The 18,323-nt window shown below is 34.5% G+C and overlaps 1 protein-coding gene and 1 long non-coding RNA gene across 4 annotated transcripts in view; one reads left to right on the top strand and one right to left on the bottom strand.

Moving 5' to 3' along the window:
• Positions 1–1,009: 1,009 nt before the first annotated feature.
• LOC138708609 (uncharacterized) lies at positions 1,010–1,976 on the bottom strand. The gene is made up of 3 exons (XR_011334715.1): positions 1,871–1,976; positions 1,613–1,776; positions 1,010–1,511 (listed from the first exon to the last, which is right to left on the bottom strand). It is a non-coding gene; the product is annotated as an uncharacterized lncRNA (long non-coding RNA).
• An 808-nt stretch (positions 1,977–2,784) lies between these two features.
• Positions 2,785–18,323, top strand: part of LOC138709101 (WD repeat-containing protein 46) — a 33,198-nt gene continuing 17,659 nt past the window's right edge. For 2 of the 3 annotated variants that reach the window (XM_069839636.1, XM_069839634.1), the window contains exons 1-7: positions 2,785–2,922; positions 4,909–5,333; positions 8,460–8,585; positions 11,498–11,626; positions 12,528–12,678; positions 14,822–14,957; positions 17,414–17,513. In XM_069839636.1, the coding sequence (XP_069695737.1) occupies positions 2,911–2,922; positions 4,909–5,333; positions 8,460–8,585; positions 11,498–11,626; positions 12,528–12,678; positions 14,822–14,957; positions 17,414–17,513 (1,079 nt within the window). In that variant the 5' untranslated portion in view covers positions 2,785–2,910. The remainder of the gene's footprint in view (positions 2,923–4,908; positions 5,334–8,459; positions 8,586–11,497; positions 11,627–12,527; positions 12,679–14,821; positions 14,958–17,413; positions 17,514–18,323) is intronic. The other variant, XM_069839637.1, reaches the window with a different exon arrangement.

Here is an 18,323-nt window from a genome sequence, read left to right as displayed (position 1 = left end):
GTATGTATTACTTGCTAGTCAACATGATTTTATTAAGGATTCAGTTATCTTAATTGTACTCGTGATTCAGGGGTTTCATTATTGGACTGAAGAGAATATTGTTCCTGTTCATGAAAAAGTGAACACTATCATTCCGTTTCGCGATAAAGTGAAATACAATTTCCTGCATGCCGTTTAATATAGTGCGGGAATAATGGTATTTCTCCAGAAAAATTATACCAAAGAAAGGCACAATTTTCTTTCGTTTCACTGACTTCTGCGAGTTGTATAATGTGGTAAAAACATGGTTTTGGTTTGCAGCCACAAATATTTTACTTTTAGGATAAAAAATCTTTTGATACTTGTGTATTCTAATACGATGTTGTATCGCGCACTTGTTAAAATTATACAAATTTGATTCTTCTGTATTTTAATACATTGTTGTAGCCCCCCCCCTCACTTGTTACAAATATAACACTCGTTAAGTCCAAAATGCAATACTATGAAAACTGGTCATTTCCCTAGTAATTAGTGTAGGAACTATTGCGTCTTATGTTGATAATTTTTCCAAATATTTTATATAATTGGGTGCTAAGAAAGAAGCTCTATCACCTCCTATATTATGACCACATTGTCATAGTTTTACTGAAGGCCGTGAAAAAAATTGAAAATGCATAGTTCCAGAGCCACTGTCGCATTAAAGAGTCTATCAAATACACTTATTGCAGTTTTATGCAATGTAAATCTTTTTCATGGTAATGGAGTAACAAACGTCTCAAAGAAAATAAAAGTTACATTTCACTAATTCATGTTTTGCACCACGAAATTATGTAAACTACTTACCTTTTTAGTATTTTTAAACTGTTCGTTCTTGGTTTGATCCACTGCTATATTTTTATTAAGAAATTTGATGATTTATAAGGTTCAAACTATAGGCTACAACATAATAAACATAGAAAAACACAATTATTTGTATGTTAACATTTTATTTATATTATGCTGTGAATATGATATCTCATTTATTGTACAATGAACTGCATTTACGATACTGTACCATTTGTATAGAGTCCGAGGATTAGGAAGAGCTGTATCAAATTCTTTAACAAAGTTATATGTGTTAGGGGAAAGAAAATTAATTGTTACCGGTACGTTTCCATCACACTGTTTCTTTTGCTTTTTACCTTAACATTTCATATGTCTCTTGAGCCAACAAAAGTCTTTGAAATGGAACGTGACATATCACAAAACTAGTGTTCAAACAAGATTTTCTGTTTCACAGTTTCCAACACATTTTTCAAATCACCCACTGATTTCACCACTCGCCATTTATACTGTTGCAATGTCTTATTCCCTTTTTGTACACAAAACGATCCTTTCCTTAACTTCCTTATTCTTTTTCGATAGAACCCGAATTTCATTTTCAGTATCACCTTCCAATGACATAACGGAGGTCCCAACTTCGTCTACAACTGTCACAGTAGAGAGAGGGAGAGAAAGATTTCAGCAAACTTCAATTTTACTCTTCTTCTTTCCTGAAAATAATAATTCATATAACATAACGATCCTACTTTATACACTATAGCGAATAGATATACCAATATTATTCTATCAGTGTAATGCTCATATAATTAACCTTTGGTTCTTCAGGGTGCAAATATATACAGCATAGCCCCCTTTCTGATACATATATGATAAGGTCGTGCGATCCATATCCTCCTCCCTGAAGTGACTGGAACAAATTGTGCTGCGACAACACGAGGTGTCCGAACAGCTTCAACCTCAGGATCCTTTCGAAAGCTGTAACACAAGTTAAATTTAAATATTGATAAACTACAGACGACAACAACTCCGGATATTTACGTATATAATGACATTAGTACCTCATACATACCCATGATAGGTTAGTCCAGGTAAGTTCTTGGACACTTTATTTCCTCTGTCATATAGCACACCTGATCGACATATTTCAATTTATCAAAATATTACTAAAAATTTAAAACAACACAACTACACCATGAAAAAACAATGATAGGTTAAATTAAGATGGCTACCGCGCGACACCTGCAACTATTTTCTATTCTGTACTCTTGGTTCGATTACACATTTCTCGGCGCTGTGTGTGGACAATGCTGTCTCGCCTCGCTCGCGCATTTCTTGGCACACATTTCATATTACACATCTCTCGGTATAGTGTGTAACCGGCCTAATACTGTGGTACTATATAGTGCACGGCGGCAGCAGATGTTCGATTTTTAACGTTTGAATGGAATGCCGCGGGCCGCCGCACTTACATTTTATTATTGTTCGATTGTTAGAATCGACGGTATTAAACAATAATAACGCTAATATGAATTTCATTTCAGAAACATTAAAGATTAAAAACAGCTAGTATTCCCGCTGAGCGTGATAATACAAAAACCGCTGAATTTGCATCACTACAGTGTGCCACACTCTCATCAGATGCATTTTGGGTATCAAGCAACTATTCTTTCAACTGTACGTATTCAAACGCATGAAAAAGTGAACGAAACGCGTTCAATTGTGCATGACTTTTTCCACTAAAAATGAGATCGCATGCAGCAATTGAAAGCTACCCATTGTTATTTCGTTCAAAAGTAGCATGTAGCGAGGAACTGAATGTTTTAAAAGGCCGTGAATAATCTGAGTTCTTTTTCTTGATTAAGTAAACTTTATTTTACATAAATAAGTACGTTATAGTTGTAATCAACTGGAATAAAAAAAGTGATAAAGAATAATACTGGTGACAGACTACAGTTGTGCACGGTCGACTCTAGAGTCCGTGACTGGTGTCAAAAACAGGGAAACTTTCATTCAGAAAGGAACACTGGAGGGAAGTGTCAAGTATGGCGACACTGTTTGTGATTGAATAGAGTCGCGTGGACTGGTGCGACTGGAATATTGAACATAACCATGAAAACGAAGGTAATATTGTATTTTGCATCATATATGATTTAAGAATAGTCTTTATATTCACATGAACATTCATGATTTCCAGTACTAAATCATTTTTATTTATTTCAAGAGCATTAATTAATTCAATCAAATTTTCATTGGTTACTACAGTATTTACCATGCTGTAATGTATTTATCATGTAGTTTGCGTGTTCCTTAAACAATTTAATTTCCCACTGTCAGATTACGGATAAACTAGCGCTGAGGTAGTTCCCGTCGTATTCCGTTTATACACCTTGCATTATAATATACGAATCTTTGACAGGTTATGTTTGGTTAAACTAACACACCAAACACGGGATTGACATGTGATTTAAGGTTCTTTATGGGTTAGATGGGTTAAATGAGGGAATAGCTAAGTGACATTAAGCCGAGGTATGTGACAAGGTTAGTAGTTGCGGGGATTATTTAGGTAAGTGATATGAGGCAGAGGAATTTTGTAGTGTAGGGGGATACCGAAATTACACCAAAATCCCTTATAAATTTAACGAAGCCACCGGCATAGCTCAGTCGGCTAAGGCACTTACTTGCTGATCCGGAGTTGCGCTCGGGGGTAGGTTCGATTCTCGCTGGTTGGGGTTTTCCTTAACCGTAAGGTGAATGTCAGGTAATCTATGGCGAATTCTCGGCCTCATCGCGCTGTCACCAATCCTATCGACGCTAAATAATCTAGTAGTCTATGCAGCGTCGTTAAATAACCAAAAACAAATATTTTCACTTCCGAAATCACCGGAACTATTCAGCGCTAGTTTAACCGATATTAATTCTGTACAAGAGTGCTACCATAGGAAGGCAAATTTTCAGTGGAGAATGTTTGAATTGAATGCATATTTGTAGTAGTTTATTACTGACAGGAAACAGTGACAACCAACGAATTTTGTTGTGGCAGAGCAGTTTCCTGTATTCTACATTATCAAATTCATAGAAATCCTTCAAAAGGGCTGTGTTAACAGAATAGTTAATTGAACACTTTTAGAACAACAGATTCAATATCTACTTCTAAAATTCTACTCCCTGTTGAATGCAATTGTTCATAATATGTGCTGGACAGTCAATGCCAATCAGTGATTTGTTTTCCAAATGGGAGTTCCTTTCTGGACAAACCTCCAAATATGGTATTACAGTTGTCGCCATCAAAAGAGGCACACTTGGAAGATATCTCAAATTTATGTAGTGTTTCTTCTACATATTTTCCAATAGTTTCAAATGTTTAATTTTATTTACTTTCAAATTCGATCAGTTTTGTCACCAAACCCTCTCTTTTCATATCAGAATAGTGTTGAATCAGAATTGGGAAAACCTTAGTAGGCCTAGCACAATCTAGAAGTGCGGAGAAATTACATGCCTAGTTACAGTTTCTGTTTTATTTTCACCATGGTTAATTTCGTAGCAACAACTTTGGAATCAGGAAAAATTGCCTTCGTTAATGACATGACAGTGAATGAAAATTACTACAGTGCATAACTGTACGAAAGGCAAAGATTCCATCTGAGGTTGCCACAGACTCATCACTTTTAGTTGCTGAAGTGAAGAAATCCGTAAGTTTACCCTGCAGAAACTTATTGTGCTTCTGGGAATTATTATGAGCTTCCAAGTCCTAGGCCCCTTTGTTCGCTACTGAAACATATGTTCCACCAACACTATGCATTCTATTTCTTTTTCATTCTTTCCTTGACGAAAGCACATTCCTATTTCTTAAGACAGATCTTCACTGAAGTTACACTTTCATTTTGGCATTAACACATTGCAAGAACACATGATTTCTTTCTCTAAATCCAAAATTATATTGGCGTCAGCCCTCAATTTTTCTTTTGTTATTGGTACATATAACTTGACTAGAAGCCAAGTACATAAATAAACCATGCCTACTTTTGGTAGCACTTTTGTATAGAAATAATGGAATAGGCTGTACAAGAATAATTTGATCCATATAATCTGTGATACCATTATTTTCAGAAGACAAGATACTTTTCAGATAACAAATCTGACTCTTTAAAGGAAGGTTCTACAAAACAAAATGAAAAAATTCTCAAAAAAGCTGAAAAAAGTAATAGATTGAAACATAAAAATGAAATTAAGAAATCCCAAAAGGATATTGAAGCTCTAGTAACAGTTGTGAAATTTAAGAACAAACCTTGGAGGGGTAGGAACTTTGAAGATTCCAAGTTGTCAGCTATCAAAGGTAGACCATGGAATACAAAGTTTAAACGAGTTCCAGTGCCAAAGGAGAAACTAGCCAGGTACAGTCGTGGAGAAGGCTTACATGGTGATGGAATACAGACAAGTTTCCACCAGAAAAAACTAAAGAAATATGAAGCCAACATCGAATTCTCTATAGAACAAGCAGCAAGAACAGAACTACTCCTATCAGAAGAGGGTGGGTAAGTAAAGTATTTTATTCTTTACTTTGCATGAGAATAATAAATTAATTAGTTCTAGATTAGTGTAGTAACTAGGCAAATAATTTTTAACTTGGTAGATTTTATGTCTTTCCTGTTTCAAGGCTTTAAATTAAGTTGTGGCAATTTTGATGACGTCAGTGTCATTCATATTAATTTCTTATACAAACTGTGGGGAAAAAATAACGGAAGTCCGACTGTTGTTACCTTTAAATCCTTTTACTGGACCCACAATGACTGTTTGGATTTAAATACATTTTAACTTTAATAGTTTGTGGACAATTATTTATTAGTACACCAATATCAGCCAATGTAGGAGCAGTGAGTGGCAAAATCCTTTTTCATAAGGCAGGCTATAGTAGCTGAGGGTATCATCATGTTTACCACGCATTATTCCCATACTTGTTGAGTGTGGGTAGGTGATCTTTTCCTCTGCTGAGGTATGTAAACGTGCTTGGCCTTAAGCCCTCCATGGGCTGTCTCATCATGGATTCATTTATTAATATAATAATATAAAATCTTAGGAATATATTTATGATTCAGAACTAGTTCTGAAAAAGGCTACCACTAACAAGCAAACATTCTGATGGGGGCAGATAAAAAAGTTAGATTTTTTCCTTCCACCATGTTAATAATGTCAAAAGAAGTGCTTATACAGATTTTGGCTACTCGACAGCAATTATGAGGCCGTCCAGAAAGTGATTTGCCCTGGAGCCATTTACAAAAAAAAAACACAATTGAAGACATTATTACAAAAACAGCCCTAGTCATTTTTAATGAAATTGAGTTAAGGACACATTTGCTACTATTTCAAATGTTTATAGACTCCAAAAACGACCCATGTTAGGTGCAGTAGCCACAAGGATGAACACCAGTTGTACAGAAACAGCTGACATGTGTTGCTCTATTTATTTTTATTGTTCTCCTGAAAAATAGCAATTTTGACAAGGGTTGTTTTTATAATAATGTCTTCAATTGCATGGAAATATTTATTAAAACAGATACAGTAATTGTTGCACTATTTGTCAACATATCCCCCACTGGAATTGAGACATTTGTCATATCATCGGATACATGTTTGTGTCCTTGTGTCATAGAAGTCAGCCGTCTGGGATCGGAACCAACATTTGACAGCCGTCTGCACCTCTATCGATCCCATGAAATGACAAATGTCTCATTTCCAGTGGGGAATATGTTAAAAAATAACTAAAAAATTTCTGTGTCTGTTTCAATAAATTTTTCCAATGAAATTGTGTTTTCTTTCTGTTAATGGCCCCTGGCAAACTTATTTTTTACAGTCTTCATAATTGTGGTTGAGTGGCCAAAATTTGTATAAGCTCTTCTTTTGATATTATTAACATGGTGAAAGAAAAAAAAATAACATTTTTATCTGCCCCATCAGAATGTTTGCTTGTATGCTGAAACTAGTTAACTAGGTATTTAAAAATTTAGTTTACATTTAACACATGAAAGTGATTATCATAAATATATTCCTAAGTGATATAATGTTAAAAGTGTGTATTCAAGATGTATAGTATAAAATCTTCTGGTAATTTACCAATCTTCTTCAAAAATATGATTAGACCAGTGGTTCTCAGCCTTTGGGAGACTGCAACCTGGTAAATTCTTTTTCTAAAAGACAAGGGCCCGGTCCCAACAGATTTAGTCGTAAATACTTTTCCAATTTTTTTAAAGTTTATACATTTAACTAACATAAGTATTAAACTGCCCATGTGTTCCTCACTTGAGTAAGAGGTATAATGCAATTGATTACACATGAGAGGTGAGGGGTTTGCTTTTTGGTGCCTGCGGATTGGCATATAAATATACTACTGACATTTTAAAACAATATGATATGACCAGAGGCGTATACTGGTTAAAGGGTTTGGGCTACCACTGACCCTATTATTACACAAAATATATCTAACAATTACTTTAATTTTAATTACTATGGTAAAACTAATAATACAAAATTATTACATTATGTTATATTATAAACTTTTTCTTTTGTAATTTCCTTGGGCTACCGCTGGTAGCCCCGGTAGCCCGCAAAATACGCCCCTGGATATGACATCCCAAGATATTAAAAATATTTGTTCAAATATCTTAAAGAAATCCATAGACATTTTACATAATCATTTATATAATGTTTAATTTTTAAACTTCCTAAATTGCATATTGTACTATTGCTATCTATTGTATTGATTTTTCTCTCTATTCCATATATGCATATTTTTTAAATTGTTTTCCGGACCTATATGATCATCTGTTATGATAGATGGATTGTTAATTAATTATGTATGACGTAATCTTAAGAGTATTAGTACACTATGAAAGCAGTGTGACTTATTGAAAATAATTTAATTAATTATCAGTCACTGGATTAATGAAATTTTGTAGCATGTTCTACTTCCTCATGCCAACATCATTATTCAACTTATGCTAATTTTCATTGACATATCCCTTTCTGACAACGTAAAACATAAAATTTATAACATTGATCATTGTGTTATTAAATTGGTTTTAATGATATTGGTTTGAAAAAGAAAAGGTACAGTAATGTAAAGAATTATTATGCATTGTAACTCACCACAGAAGTCAGCTGAGCAGGGGGAGCAGTAGAACGATGTCATCATGTTGGCGAAACATCACTTGTCACACATACACATGTTTTTAAATGCAGTGTATGTAATTTTATATATAAAATGTATGAATCTCTCAATTCTAAACACTAGTTCCAACACTAATTAATATAATGTATTTAAAAATGCAGCACATTAATACAGCAGTAATTATAAGTTATAGTGCTTAGTTTGTTTTTTATTATGCCTGAGAATTTGTAAGGTTTTAGCAGGCTACTGAGCCATTTGTTGCTCTTTTCTATGAGTTATCTTGTTAATTCTGGGATCAATAATTGAAGTGATAGCCAAGCAGATAGAGTAAGAAAGTTGCAGGCAGTTCCTATGTTTCGTTTTGACCACGGTCATGGCAGAAAATGCAGTTATAAATAAAAGATTAAATAAACAGTAACTAGTAAATAAAATAGCATATTTTTATTTATTGTGCAATTGAAGATTCTGTAAACATATTGCCTAATGTTGCTTTCAGATTTTTACAGCCAGACGAAGATGAAGTTTCAACTCAGTTCACACAACAACAAATTGCTTCTTCTGTTGACATAACTAGTGCTACAAAGCACTTTGATTTACATTTGATAGAGTTTGGACCATACAGGTAAATGTTTTGTGAAGGATTTTAGATAAGGGCGCAAATAGCCATAGTAGCTGACGCTCCCTTTTTAAACCCCACTAACTAACCATACAGGTAAATCATGTAAAACATTATTTTATTTTATTTTTCTGTATATAGGCCTATGTACAGATACGGAATTTAAATTTGGAGCGAGTCTTGATGGGAATCAACCTGTATGTAGGCAACAATTTCGCATGACTGTCCACAAGTAACATATATACAGGGGCTCTTGTTTACTGCATATGCGCAGTGTGTTGTAAGCGAAACTTACACAATAAGAGAGCTTCAAATTTTATTTCCATATCTGTACATATCCTTATGCAACAAACTTGTGCTTCCTTTAATTTTCATTGAATGAATGAAGAATTGGAGGAATTATGATGAGGAAATGAGTGTAACTCAAGAAAACTTGCCAAAACACTGTCCATGTCCATGACAAATTCTGCTGAAGCCCACCATGATTTGAGCCAATTATCCTGCTTGGAAAGTTGGTTTAGTCTTAGGTCTGCAATGGGAGGTCGCAAACAGAAAGCTCGATTTTATAATGAAACTCACACCAAGTAGAATAGCTTATTGAAGAATAGATTTTAAAATCCTTGGTAGACACACAGCCATTCCTCTTTCTCTGCAAAATAAAGATTTTTTATAACAATGAATTTAGGTTTCTTGACTGTGTAGCAACTGCAGCTAGTACTCCATCAGCAGATCTAGCTGAGTAGGTTACGTCACAGGCTAGTGTACATAAGGTTCCAGGTGGAAATCCTCTACTTTCATTTTCATTTGTTTTTACTGTTAAGTAATCTTTTTGCCATTTTATTTATTATATTCCTTTCTTGATTACCACATGTTTAAAACACTACTCGCATATACCTGATGGTTTTTGTTATGCTGGATGTTGCTGCTGTAGTGGCTGTTCTTTTGTATGTTTTGGAGTTCAGTTGAGCTGAAACGTTGATCTACTGAACACCATATTGCTGCAGTAGAAGTTGTTCATCAAAACAGAGTCCGTTACTGCTACACAGTGTGGGTTTCGACTGCAGTTTGATACACGTTATGCACCTAGTCACAATACCTACAGCATTACTACACTACAGCAGCGACATTCAGTGGGTATGATTTGTATTGCAGTGCAAAAACCGTCAGGTGTTTTTGACGCACCCTGTAGTATATTACGCAATGAGCCTATGATGGTAGTAATTAAGACAGGAGTATTTTTATGAAACGAGCATAAGCGAGTGTCAGTAATTTTCATGCAAGTGTCATAACTACCATTGCAGGCAAGATGCATACGACTTTTTGTTTGACCATAATTAAATGTCAAAGTTTTGAGTTTTTAGAAATATCTTACCTTGTTACTTCATTGATAATGAAATGGTGAACATGGCACGAGTGTGAGTGTCTTTTCAGTGTGTTCTCAAGTAGTGCAACAGATGACAGGCGTGTACGCTATATTTATTGATTTTTTCCGTGGTTTGTTATGGCGATTTTAACCTCAAAACAGAACACATTAAAAACACAGGAAATGAACTCCTTTTATTAGAATATTAAAATTAACATGAACAGAATTTATTTTATTTTAAATACATGTTGTCGATTGTGCAGTTTGTGAAATTTATCTGGGGAATGGCTCCCAGTGGAATGTTTGAAGTTGGATTAATATTTATTTGAGTGATTCGATCAATGTCACTTTCAAAACTCGTGTCTGTCATTTTGGATTGGTGCTCTCAAGGCTTGCAGGCTGTTGCACATACGATATTAATCAATATTGCATATGCTTAGTTGAGAATCGATAGTTGCAATAACATAATGAAAAGCAGTACTTTTATGTATGTCATTAAGATACAATTACATCACATGTAATGAACATATTATAGTATGATCGAGCAAGAAAAATATAAATGTGTTGGTAATACAAAAAAATGCTGCTGCTCCTTCTCCTCCTCCATCCCCCCCCCCCCTGTGCCGAGGCATTTGACAGTGAAGTCATTTGCCATCTTGCACTCCAGTATTTATGTACAATGTCATCTTCTTGTAGCCATGCATCTTCTGATGAGTTCCATGTTCATTTTTTCGTTTGCAACACACATTACACAGTCAGATGTATGGAAAATTTTTATCCTGTGCAGGTGGCTTACCAAACAATCATTACCTGTTAACAGTGCTGTAGTTGGGAAAAAATTTTAATTGGAACTCACCTTACAGTCTTTTTCAAAAGACTCCAAATTGCCTCATATGTACTTTCTTTCACTGGCTGTCGTTTCCTATATGCAGATTCATCTGCCATCTTGCAACCACGAATGTACATAAGGTTGTGGATTGAACTCTTGAAGTGGAGGACCAGCACTGCTTGCCTGTGAGACTAGGAGAACATTTCTCATCTTTGATATTATTTCATTCATTGTACTGAATGATCTTTTGCACTCTGATGTTGAAATTGGCAGAGTGTCGATTGTTTGTTTTAAAATTTTCAATTCATGTGTTTCAGTTTCACAGTCAGTAACAGATTAAGAAGTGACAAATAACTCTACTGCCATAAATGTTTCTTTCCTAAGGAGAGGGATTCGATCCGGTGCTGTGGATTGAACTTCTGCATAGCTCAATGGTTAGAACGTTTGGTACATAGAACCAAGGATCCGGATTCGACCCCTGGCACCAGAGCGAATTTTTCTCCTCTAATAATCTTTGGTTTTGAGTAAAATTATCGTTTTCGATTTCATAGTAATTTGTGTTTTTCAAATGGGGTTACGTACTGGTATGATAGTGGGGACACAAACAAATGTCTCACCCAAAAGTGGGCCACACCTTCAAAAAGATATGAAAACTTTTACACTTCAAGGTAAAGAGGACAGACTACAAAGAAGAAAACATTTTTTTATGTATTTGTATGTTTTCAGAATGAACTACAGTCGAAATGGTCGGTATCTACTTATAGGAGGTAAAAGAGGACATGTTGCTGCTATGGACTGGGTAACAAAGCGTCTTCTCTGTGAAGTTAATGTAATGGAGGCTATTTATGACGTAAGGTAAATAATGTTTCAGTTATGACGAGTATCTAAAGTTTTGTTGTTATTATTATTATTATTATTATTATTATTATTATTATTATTATTATTATTATTATTATTATTATTATTATTATGTGGATGCAGAATAGAACTGGTGGCAAGTTAGATCTCACCTTAAGGAATTCAGCCCCAAGGGCCTATTATCCTACCTTTTCAATATGAAAAGGCTGACGTTAATATCAGTCAGTTTCATAAACTTGGCCATGATTTATTGCGGTTAATTTCCGTACCCCAGACTTATTTATACTAAACATTTAATAATTAGCAAGGGACCATCGGTCTTTTACAAGGTATGTGACAAGATTAGTGGGTTAGTTGAGGGGATATCTAAGTGATGTAAGCCAAGGAATGTGTGAAAAGATTTCAGTGTTTTAAGATTCTCGGCCTCACATCACTTAGATATCCCCTCAGCTAACCCTTGTCATATATGTATCTTGTAAAAGACAGGCAGTCCCTTGCTAATTACCAACATTTGATATCATCTGAGATTTATTGAAAACATTACAAGATTACAAACTGGGTGGTCTCTTCTTCTGGTTCACAAAAACTAAACTGAGATTTCTATCAGAGAAATTCGTCATGTACAGTAATTTTATTTCCTAACTGTAAACTCAGTCTGTCTTTTTCAGGGCCAACATCTGATTAGTGATGTCTTTAGAAGGTTTTTGAATAATTCTCTTCCTGTGTCTTACCGAGACATCTAGGTGTGAGCATGCTCTGCCTTCACCCATTGCAGAGAACATCACCTTGAAATCCTTCAAACTGGCAGAAATATATGTAGTCGTTTAGTCATTCCCTCTCCTCCCCATAGATTTGGCAGTGAGAAGTGAAAATGGAAAATTTGTTTATATCGTTTCAGATGGCTACATGTAGAAACAATGTTTGCAGTAGCACAGAAGCAATGGGTGTATATGTATGATAATGAAGGAATTGAACTTCACTGCATCAAGAAACTGAATAGTGTTCTTCGTATGGAGTTCCTGCCTTATCACTTCCTACTCGCAACTGCTGTATGATTTAGTTTATTTCAACTTAATTTTAAGTATATTGATAGCAGACAGAAAAACCTACTGTGTAATAGTTCATAAGACAGAATGAGTGTTACTGCAACTTTATTTGCTTTCTTGCCATATACAAATAATAAAGAATTGGTGCCAACTCGAGGAATTTCCATGGATATTTGCTCCATAGTGTTTGTAAAATGGGTATCGTGGAGTTGGTCTTCTGAGAAAGATGGTATAATGCAGCAATTTCTCATTCTTACTACACTGACGACACAGATGATTATGTGTATATGTATGTATTTATTCACACTGCAAATGGGTAAATACCTGGTGGCATTGTAACTAATTACACTCAATAATGACAGTTAATAATAATACTAATAATAATGAATAGTAATAATAATAATAATAATAATGAGCATCCCAAATTAAATGAAGCACGATCACTTAAAATAACATTTAAAGTAAATTTAATTTGTAACTTAACCTTAAGTTCGAACTAAAACCCACGAGTATGATATGTTCATACATGCACAAGTACTTTTCAGCACTACACTCATTTCGCTGTCAACTCACTCACTGCGACACATTTCACTGTTCAAATACTTTGCACTATAAACTATAAAACTTCACAGACACAAACACATTTCACTTACACAACACACTTCTTCATTAATACAACACTTCAAATAACAAAACATCAATTACACCCTTTAAATAGTATGTATAATATACTACCATCTATTAGTAAAGTCCTTAAGCTTATTTTTAAATACATTTTTGGTTATTGGTAAAGCATTTAGTAAGTCTGCAGGTAAAGCATTCCAGTCCCTGATAGTACGATTGAGGAAAGAAAACTTTCCAGTGTCCGTCCTCTGTCTCCTTTCCCTCAATTTATGTGAGTGGTCATTTCTTGAAGAGTAATTTGGCGGCTGCAACCTATTTTTTATTTCTCTCCAGGCAGGCTCACCTCTGTATGTTTTGAACAGTGCGCATAATCGAATTCGCGTTCGCCTGTCCGTGAGTGTGTCCCATTTTAATGTTGAATTATTACGACAACACTTGAGAGCCCGTTTTTTAATCTTTTCCAATGTCTTAATATGTTCTAATCTGTAAGGATTCCATTACAGGACCAACTAGTGACTTATATCCAATCTCTTTGGATTTATCATTCTTTACCCTCATCTTAAAGTGCAATGCTCTCCATGCTTTTCCCACTTTGTCAGTAATATGTTCCCCTCAGCCAAGATCGTTGCTAAATGTTATTCCTAGGTATTTACATTTGAAGAGTACACGGGAATAACGATCAAGGTCCATTTTAGAAAGTTTCGAGAAAAACGAATTTTAAAGTTTAAGCACTTAATACTTTGTTATGTGTGTATTTAATAGAAATTGACGTAGTTGAATGTCAAGAACGATTATTTCTTATTATTAGCTAGACCACATGATAGTACTTCCTTTCCACTATAAGATGGCATTATTAACTCAATTTCGATTTTTGATGGACCTTGATCGTTTTTCCCGTGTACCTTTCATTTGTTAACTTCCAGAATGGTTTCCACCCCTATGAGTAAAGATGCCCAGTTTTCGCAAATGACTTTTTTTACGGAATTCAGAGAGTTAAATTTTTATAGGTGTGAATAAAACTCGTTCTGTAGACATGTTTTATGATCGCGATTGCTCACAAATTTGCTCGTTTTTCCCGCTTTTGCGAATTTGGCAATTTTTTTGCATTAAACAGGATTTTTTTATGAATATCACTAAATCCTACATTCATCAGTCACAAAATTCCATTATTTTATTTTCGACAATGAAACATTCAAAATAAGTACGACATTATCTGTAATAGATTTGTCTTTCATGTTTTATCATGTGGAAAGCATGGCTGCTCAGCTGTGAAAAATGAAAATTTGTGTTTTGCATGCACAGTGCTTAGCTTCATTATACACAAAACGACAAGAAGAAAGAGTAACACTATGACGTCTAAGGAATACTGTATTTTGATAATTTGACAGCCAAGCAACCTATCAAATGAACAAACAGGCAAATATTTTTGATATTCACATAACACTTTTCTCCTCTAGTGTTTAATCGACCTTATTAACATTGGTTTGCTCATCAAGGTTAACTTCATACTTTTTTTTTGTAGAGCGAAGAAGGTTATCTGAGTTGGCTCGATATTTCTATAGGCCAAATGGTGTCACAATTCAATAGTAAAATGGGACGATTGAATCTAATGACGCTGAATCCATACAATGCTGTTGTAGCTCTTGGCCATCCACAAGGTAAAACATATTTCATACTTATAACAACTATATATATATATATATATATATTTATTTATTTATTTATTTATTTATTTATTCATTCATTCATTTATGATAGATATGCCATAATATTTGTATGCTGTATGAGCTGGTATAATATTGTATTGTATTTATAGAGTGTAATTTTTAATTTATTTATTTCACTCCATTTTTTCATAAATATAAACTTAACTCGCATGAGAGCAGAACAAGTCACTCAGTCTAATTTTGCTGACAGGAAAATGACGAAAACAGTAATCTTACCTTTTGTTGTAGTTTTATGAGCTAGACAGTGATCATGGCTCTGTCTTGTTTCGTTTGTATTTTATTTATTTTTTTAACATTTATAACAAATATATCTTGCCTATATTTTTGTGAATCACTTATGAGTGCCCATTTGCTACACCTTAACGTTGGATTTTTTCGCACATTGCTGGTTCACCTCTTTTTACTTGCAAACCTTCCATGTGTTTTCTCTTCCCCAGCCCCACCTCACACATCAATATAAAAGCATTCTGGAGCTTCCTCAAAATCTGAGTTGTACTAGAAAGTTCCATAGAGTATAAAAAGGGGTTGCTCACCGAAAGTTCAACTACTTTGTGCCTAGCCACCAGTCCAGAGAGTATTCTTGTCTGCCTGTAACAAACCTTCTAGTCACATTCACTTTCTGAGGAGAAGAAAGTTCGCCCTTCCCTAAGCCTCTAATCTACCTTAATGTTCCAGAAGTGTATCCAGGCACTTCCTGTATCTTTCCCCTGCTAATAACCCTATTTCCTTCTCTTAACCCAACAATTCTCTGCTAATTCAAACATTTCCAATATACAATTTTGATTTCTTAGACTAATCTGGTTTACCTGAATCCTTGCTTCAGCTTCCATTTCATACATAGGCGGAGAGAGAACTGTTTCCTTGGGGGGCAAAGCAAAACCATAGAATCCTCATATAACGGGGTTATGGGGGACATCATTTACCTCCTCCTCCCATTATAGCTGTACAGCACAGTATAATACAATATATCTTTTTTTTTAGTAGGTTATTTTACGATGCTTTATCAGCATCTTAGGTTATTTAGCATCTGAATAAGATGAAAGTGATAATAGCAGTAAAATAAGTCCGGGGTCCAGCACTGATAGTTACCCAGCATTTGCTCATATTGGGTTGAGGGAAAACCCCAGAAAAAACCTCAACCAGGTAACTTGTCCCAACCAGGATTCGAACCCGGGCCACCTGGTTTTGCCGCCAGACGTGCTGTTACTCCACAGGTGTGGACTACAGTATATCGGAATATGATCATTTAATAAAGGTATTTTCGGAAGGCATGTTTCTTACGATGTTTCGGACTGAATTGTATAGGGTTTGGACTGTAGATGTACTACAAATTATAATAGGGCATAATTTAAAACAACCCTCTCTTTTTCTCTCTTGTACAGAAACACATATACATAAATAAAACTACGTAACATTACTATAATTTTTATATTAAGCTTTCCTGAAAATATCATATGAAATTTAAACTCTTATTATTTTATTTAGTCTCGTCTTTAAGTTTACACATTATACCAGGATCACTTTTCTTTTTTCTGCATTGTTGTGCAGAATGTTATTCATATTTCTCTAAGTGGAGGCCTGAACACCTGCAGACTTCTAACACATGAGTATAGGTTGTTACAAAAGAAACATTACAGTGCTTCCATTCCTCAAATGAGCTATAGACATTCTTATACATTCAAAAATTTAAAATAAATATTATAGTCCAGACACATGATTTGAAGACATTAATTCGTCAATTTAAGCACAGAAACTGAATCATAAACAAAAGCAAAAGAGATCTTTTGAATTCAATATTTTCTAATGTTAATAAATAAAAAGAGTTCAGACAAGTTTGGGGGGGGGGCAGTGCCTCCCCATAACTCCGCTTATGATTTCATACCTTTTACAGTTGGCCATCACATGAAATTATACTCTATATGAGTGTTTATAACAGGTGAGCCCCCCTTTCGCAGTAGGCAGTGGCAAAGTGATTACATTCCATATGACGATCTATAATAGGAGTTATGTCCCCTTTTACAGTCAGCCATTGCAAATCATTAACATTCCGACTGAGGGTCAGTGGTAGAAATGCAGAAGTGCCCCGGCATCTTTCATGCCATATTTTGACAATATTCTTGTCTCTTCCATATTTAACGTTCAAGACTAATTTTTTAAGCATATTTCTATTTCTATCCAGCACTCCCATTTCCTTTACTACATGAACCAGTAATCATTCATCACAGTATATTAATAAACCATTGTTTACATCTCTCTCTACACCAAACCCCTAGCCTTCTTGTCATGATCGATTCCTGTTTTTCCTCATCACCTCAGTGACCACAGAGGGATGCATGGCAGGGTCACCATAATATCTTGTTTATAGGGTCTGAATTTTTTTCTTTCAGGTATTGTGAGCATGTGGAGTCCAAATGTCAGAGAACCACTGTGTAAAATGTTGTGTCACCAACATCCATTGCAAGGCCTCGCTATTGATTCTCAGGGAAAGTAAGTGAATGAATCATGCTTATTTCTGTGCAGTATATATGAGTGTCATTAAAAAAGTAATGGCCCACATTTTTTCTCAGAATATGTTTAATGAAAATTGTTATAGTCTGGTGACAATGTAAATGAATGTTTTTCTTCACTGCTATTTGTTTTTACAAAGTCTCCATCACATTGTATAGCCTTACACCACTGCAGAACAAGTGCAGGTGCTTTTACATCCCTGGTTTATCAGATACCCTAGGTTATCAAGGCATGTCACCATGTTCCAGCAATAGTAGTATTACATTTTCGATAACTAATCAACCTTAACTTCTCACATGTTCCAATTTCAAAATTATTTCACTTCTTTGCAATTAAGTCAATTCTACTGCCATCATTTCCCTTTTAAAAAATCTGCACGTAATACTCATATTTCACTTTCAAATCTAAATACATTAATGTATTTGTAATGTAATGTGTACTATGTATTTATATCCGTCTTTTTTATGTCGTATGTATGAAACTTCCATGTAATATGTCAGTTTTGTGATAAATATATATGTAATTTCTATGTAATATTTTTTTGTATGTCATATGTGTGTAATTTTATGTACTATGTATTTTTTTTCCTGTCGTGTGTACATTAGCTATGTACTCGTAATATGTCTGTTTTTATGCAATATGTTTCTTTTTTGTGTCTGTTTAATTTCTGTTTAACATTCTTAATTATTATTATTATTATTACTATTATTATTAAATATCTACTTCTTTATATATAATATGTTTTATGTCATATGTATGTAATTTAATGTAATACATCTGTAATAATAT

This window comes from Periplaneta americana, chromosome 11, assembly GCF_040183065.1.
Source record: "Periplaneta americana isolate PAMFEO1 chromosome 11, P.americana_PAMFEO1_priV1, whole genome shotgun sequence".
Lineage (NCBI taxonomy): Eukaryota > Metazoa > Arthropoda > Insecta > Blattodea > Blattidae > Periplaneta > Periplaneta americana.
The sequence above is the reverse complement of the archived record's forward strand: the minus strand, read 5'-3'. Positions and strand labels throughout refer to the sequence as shown.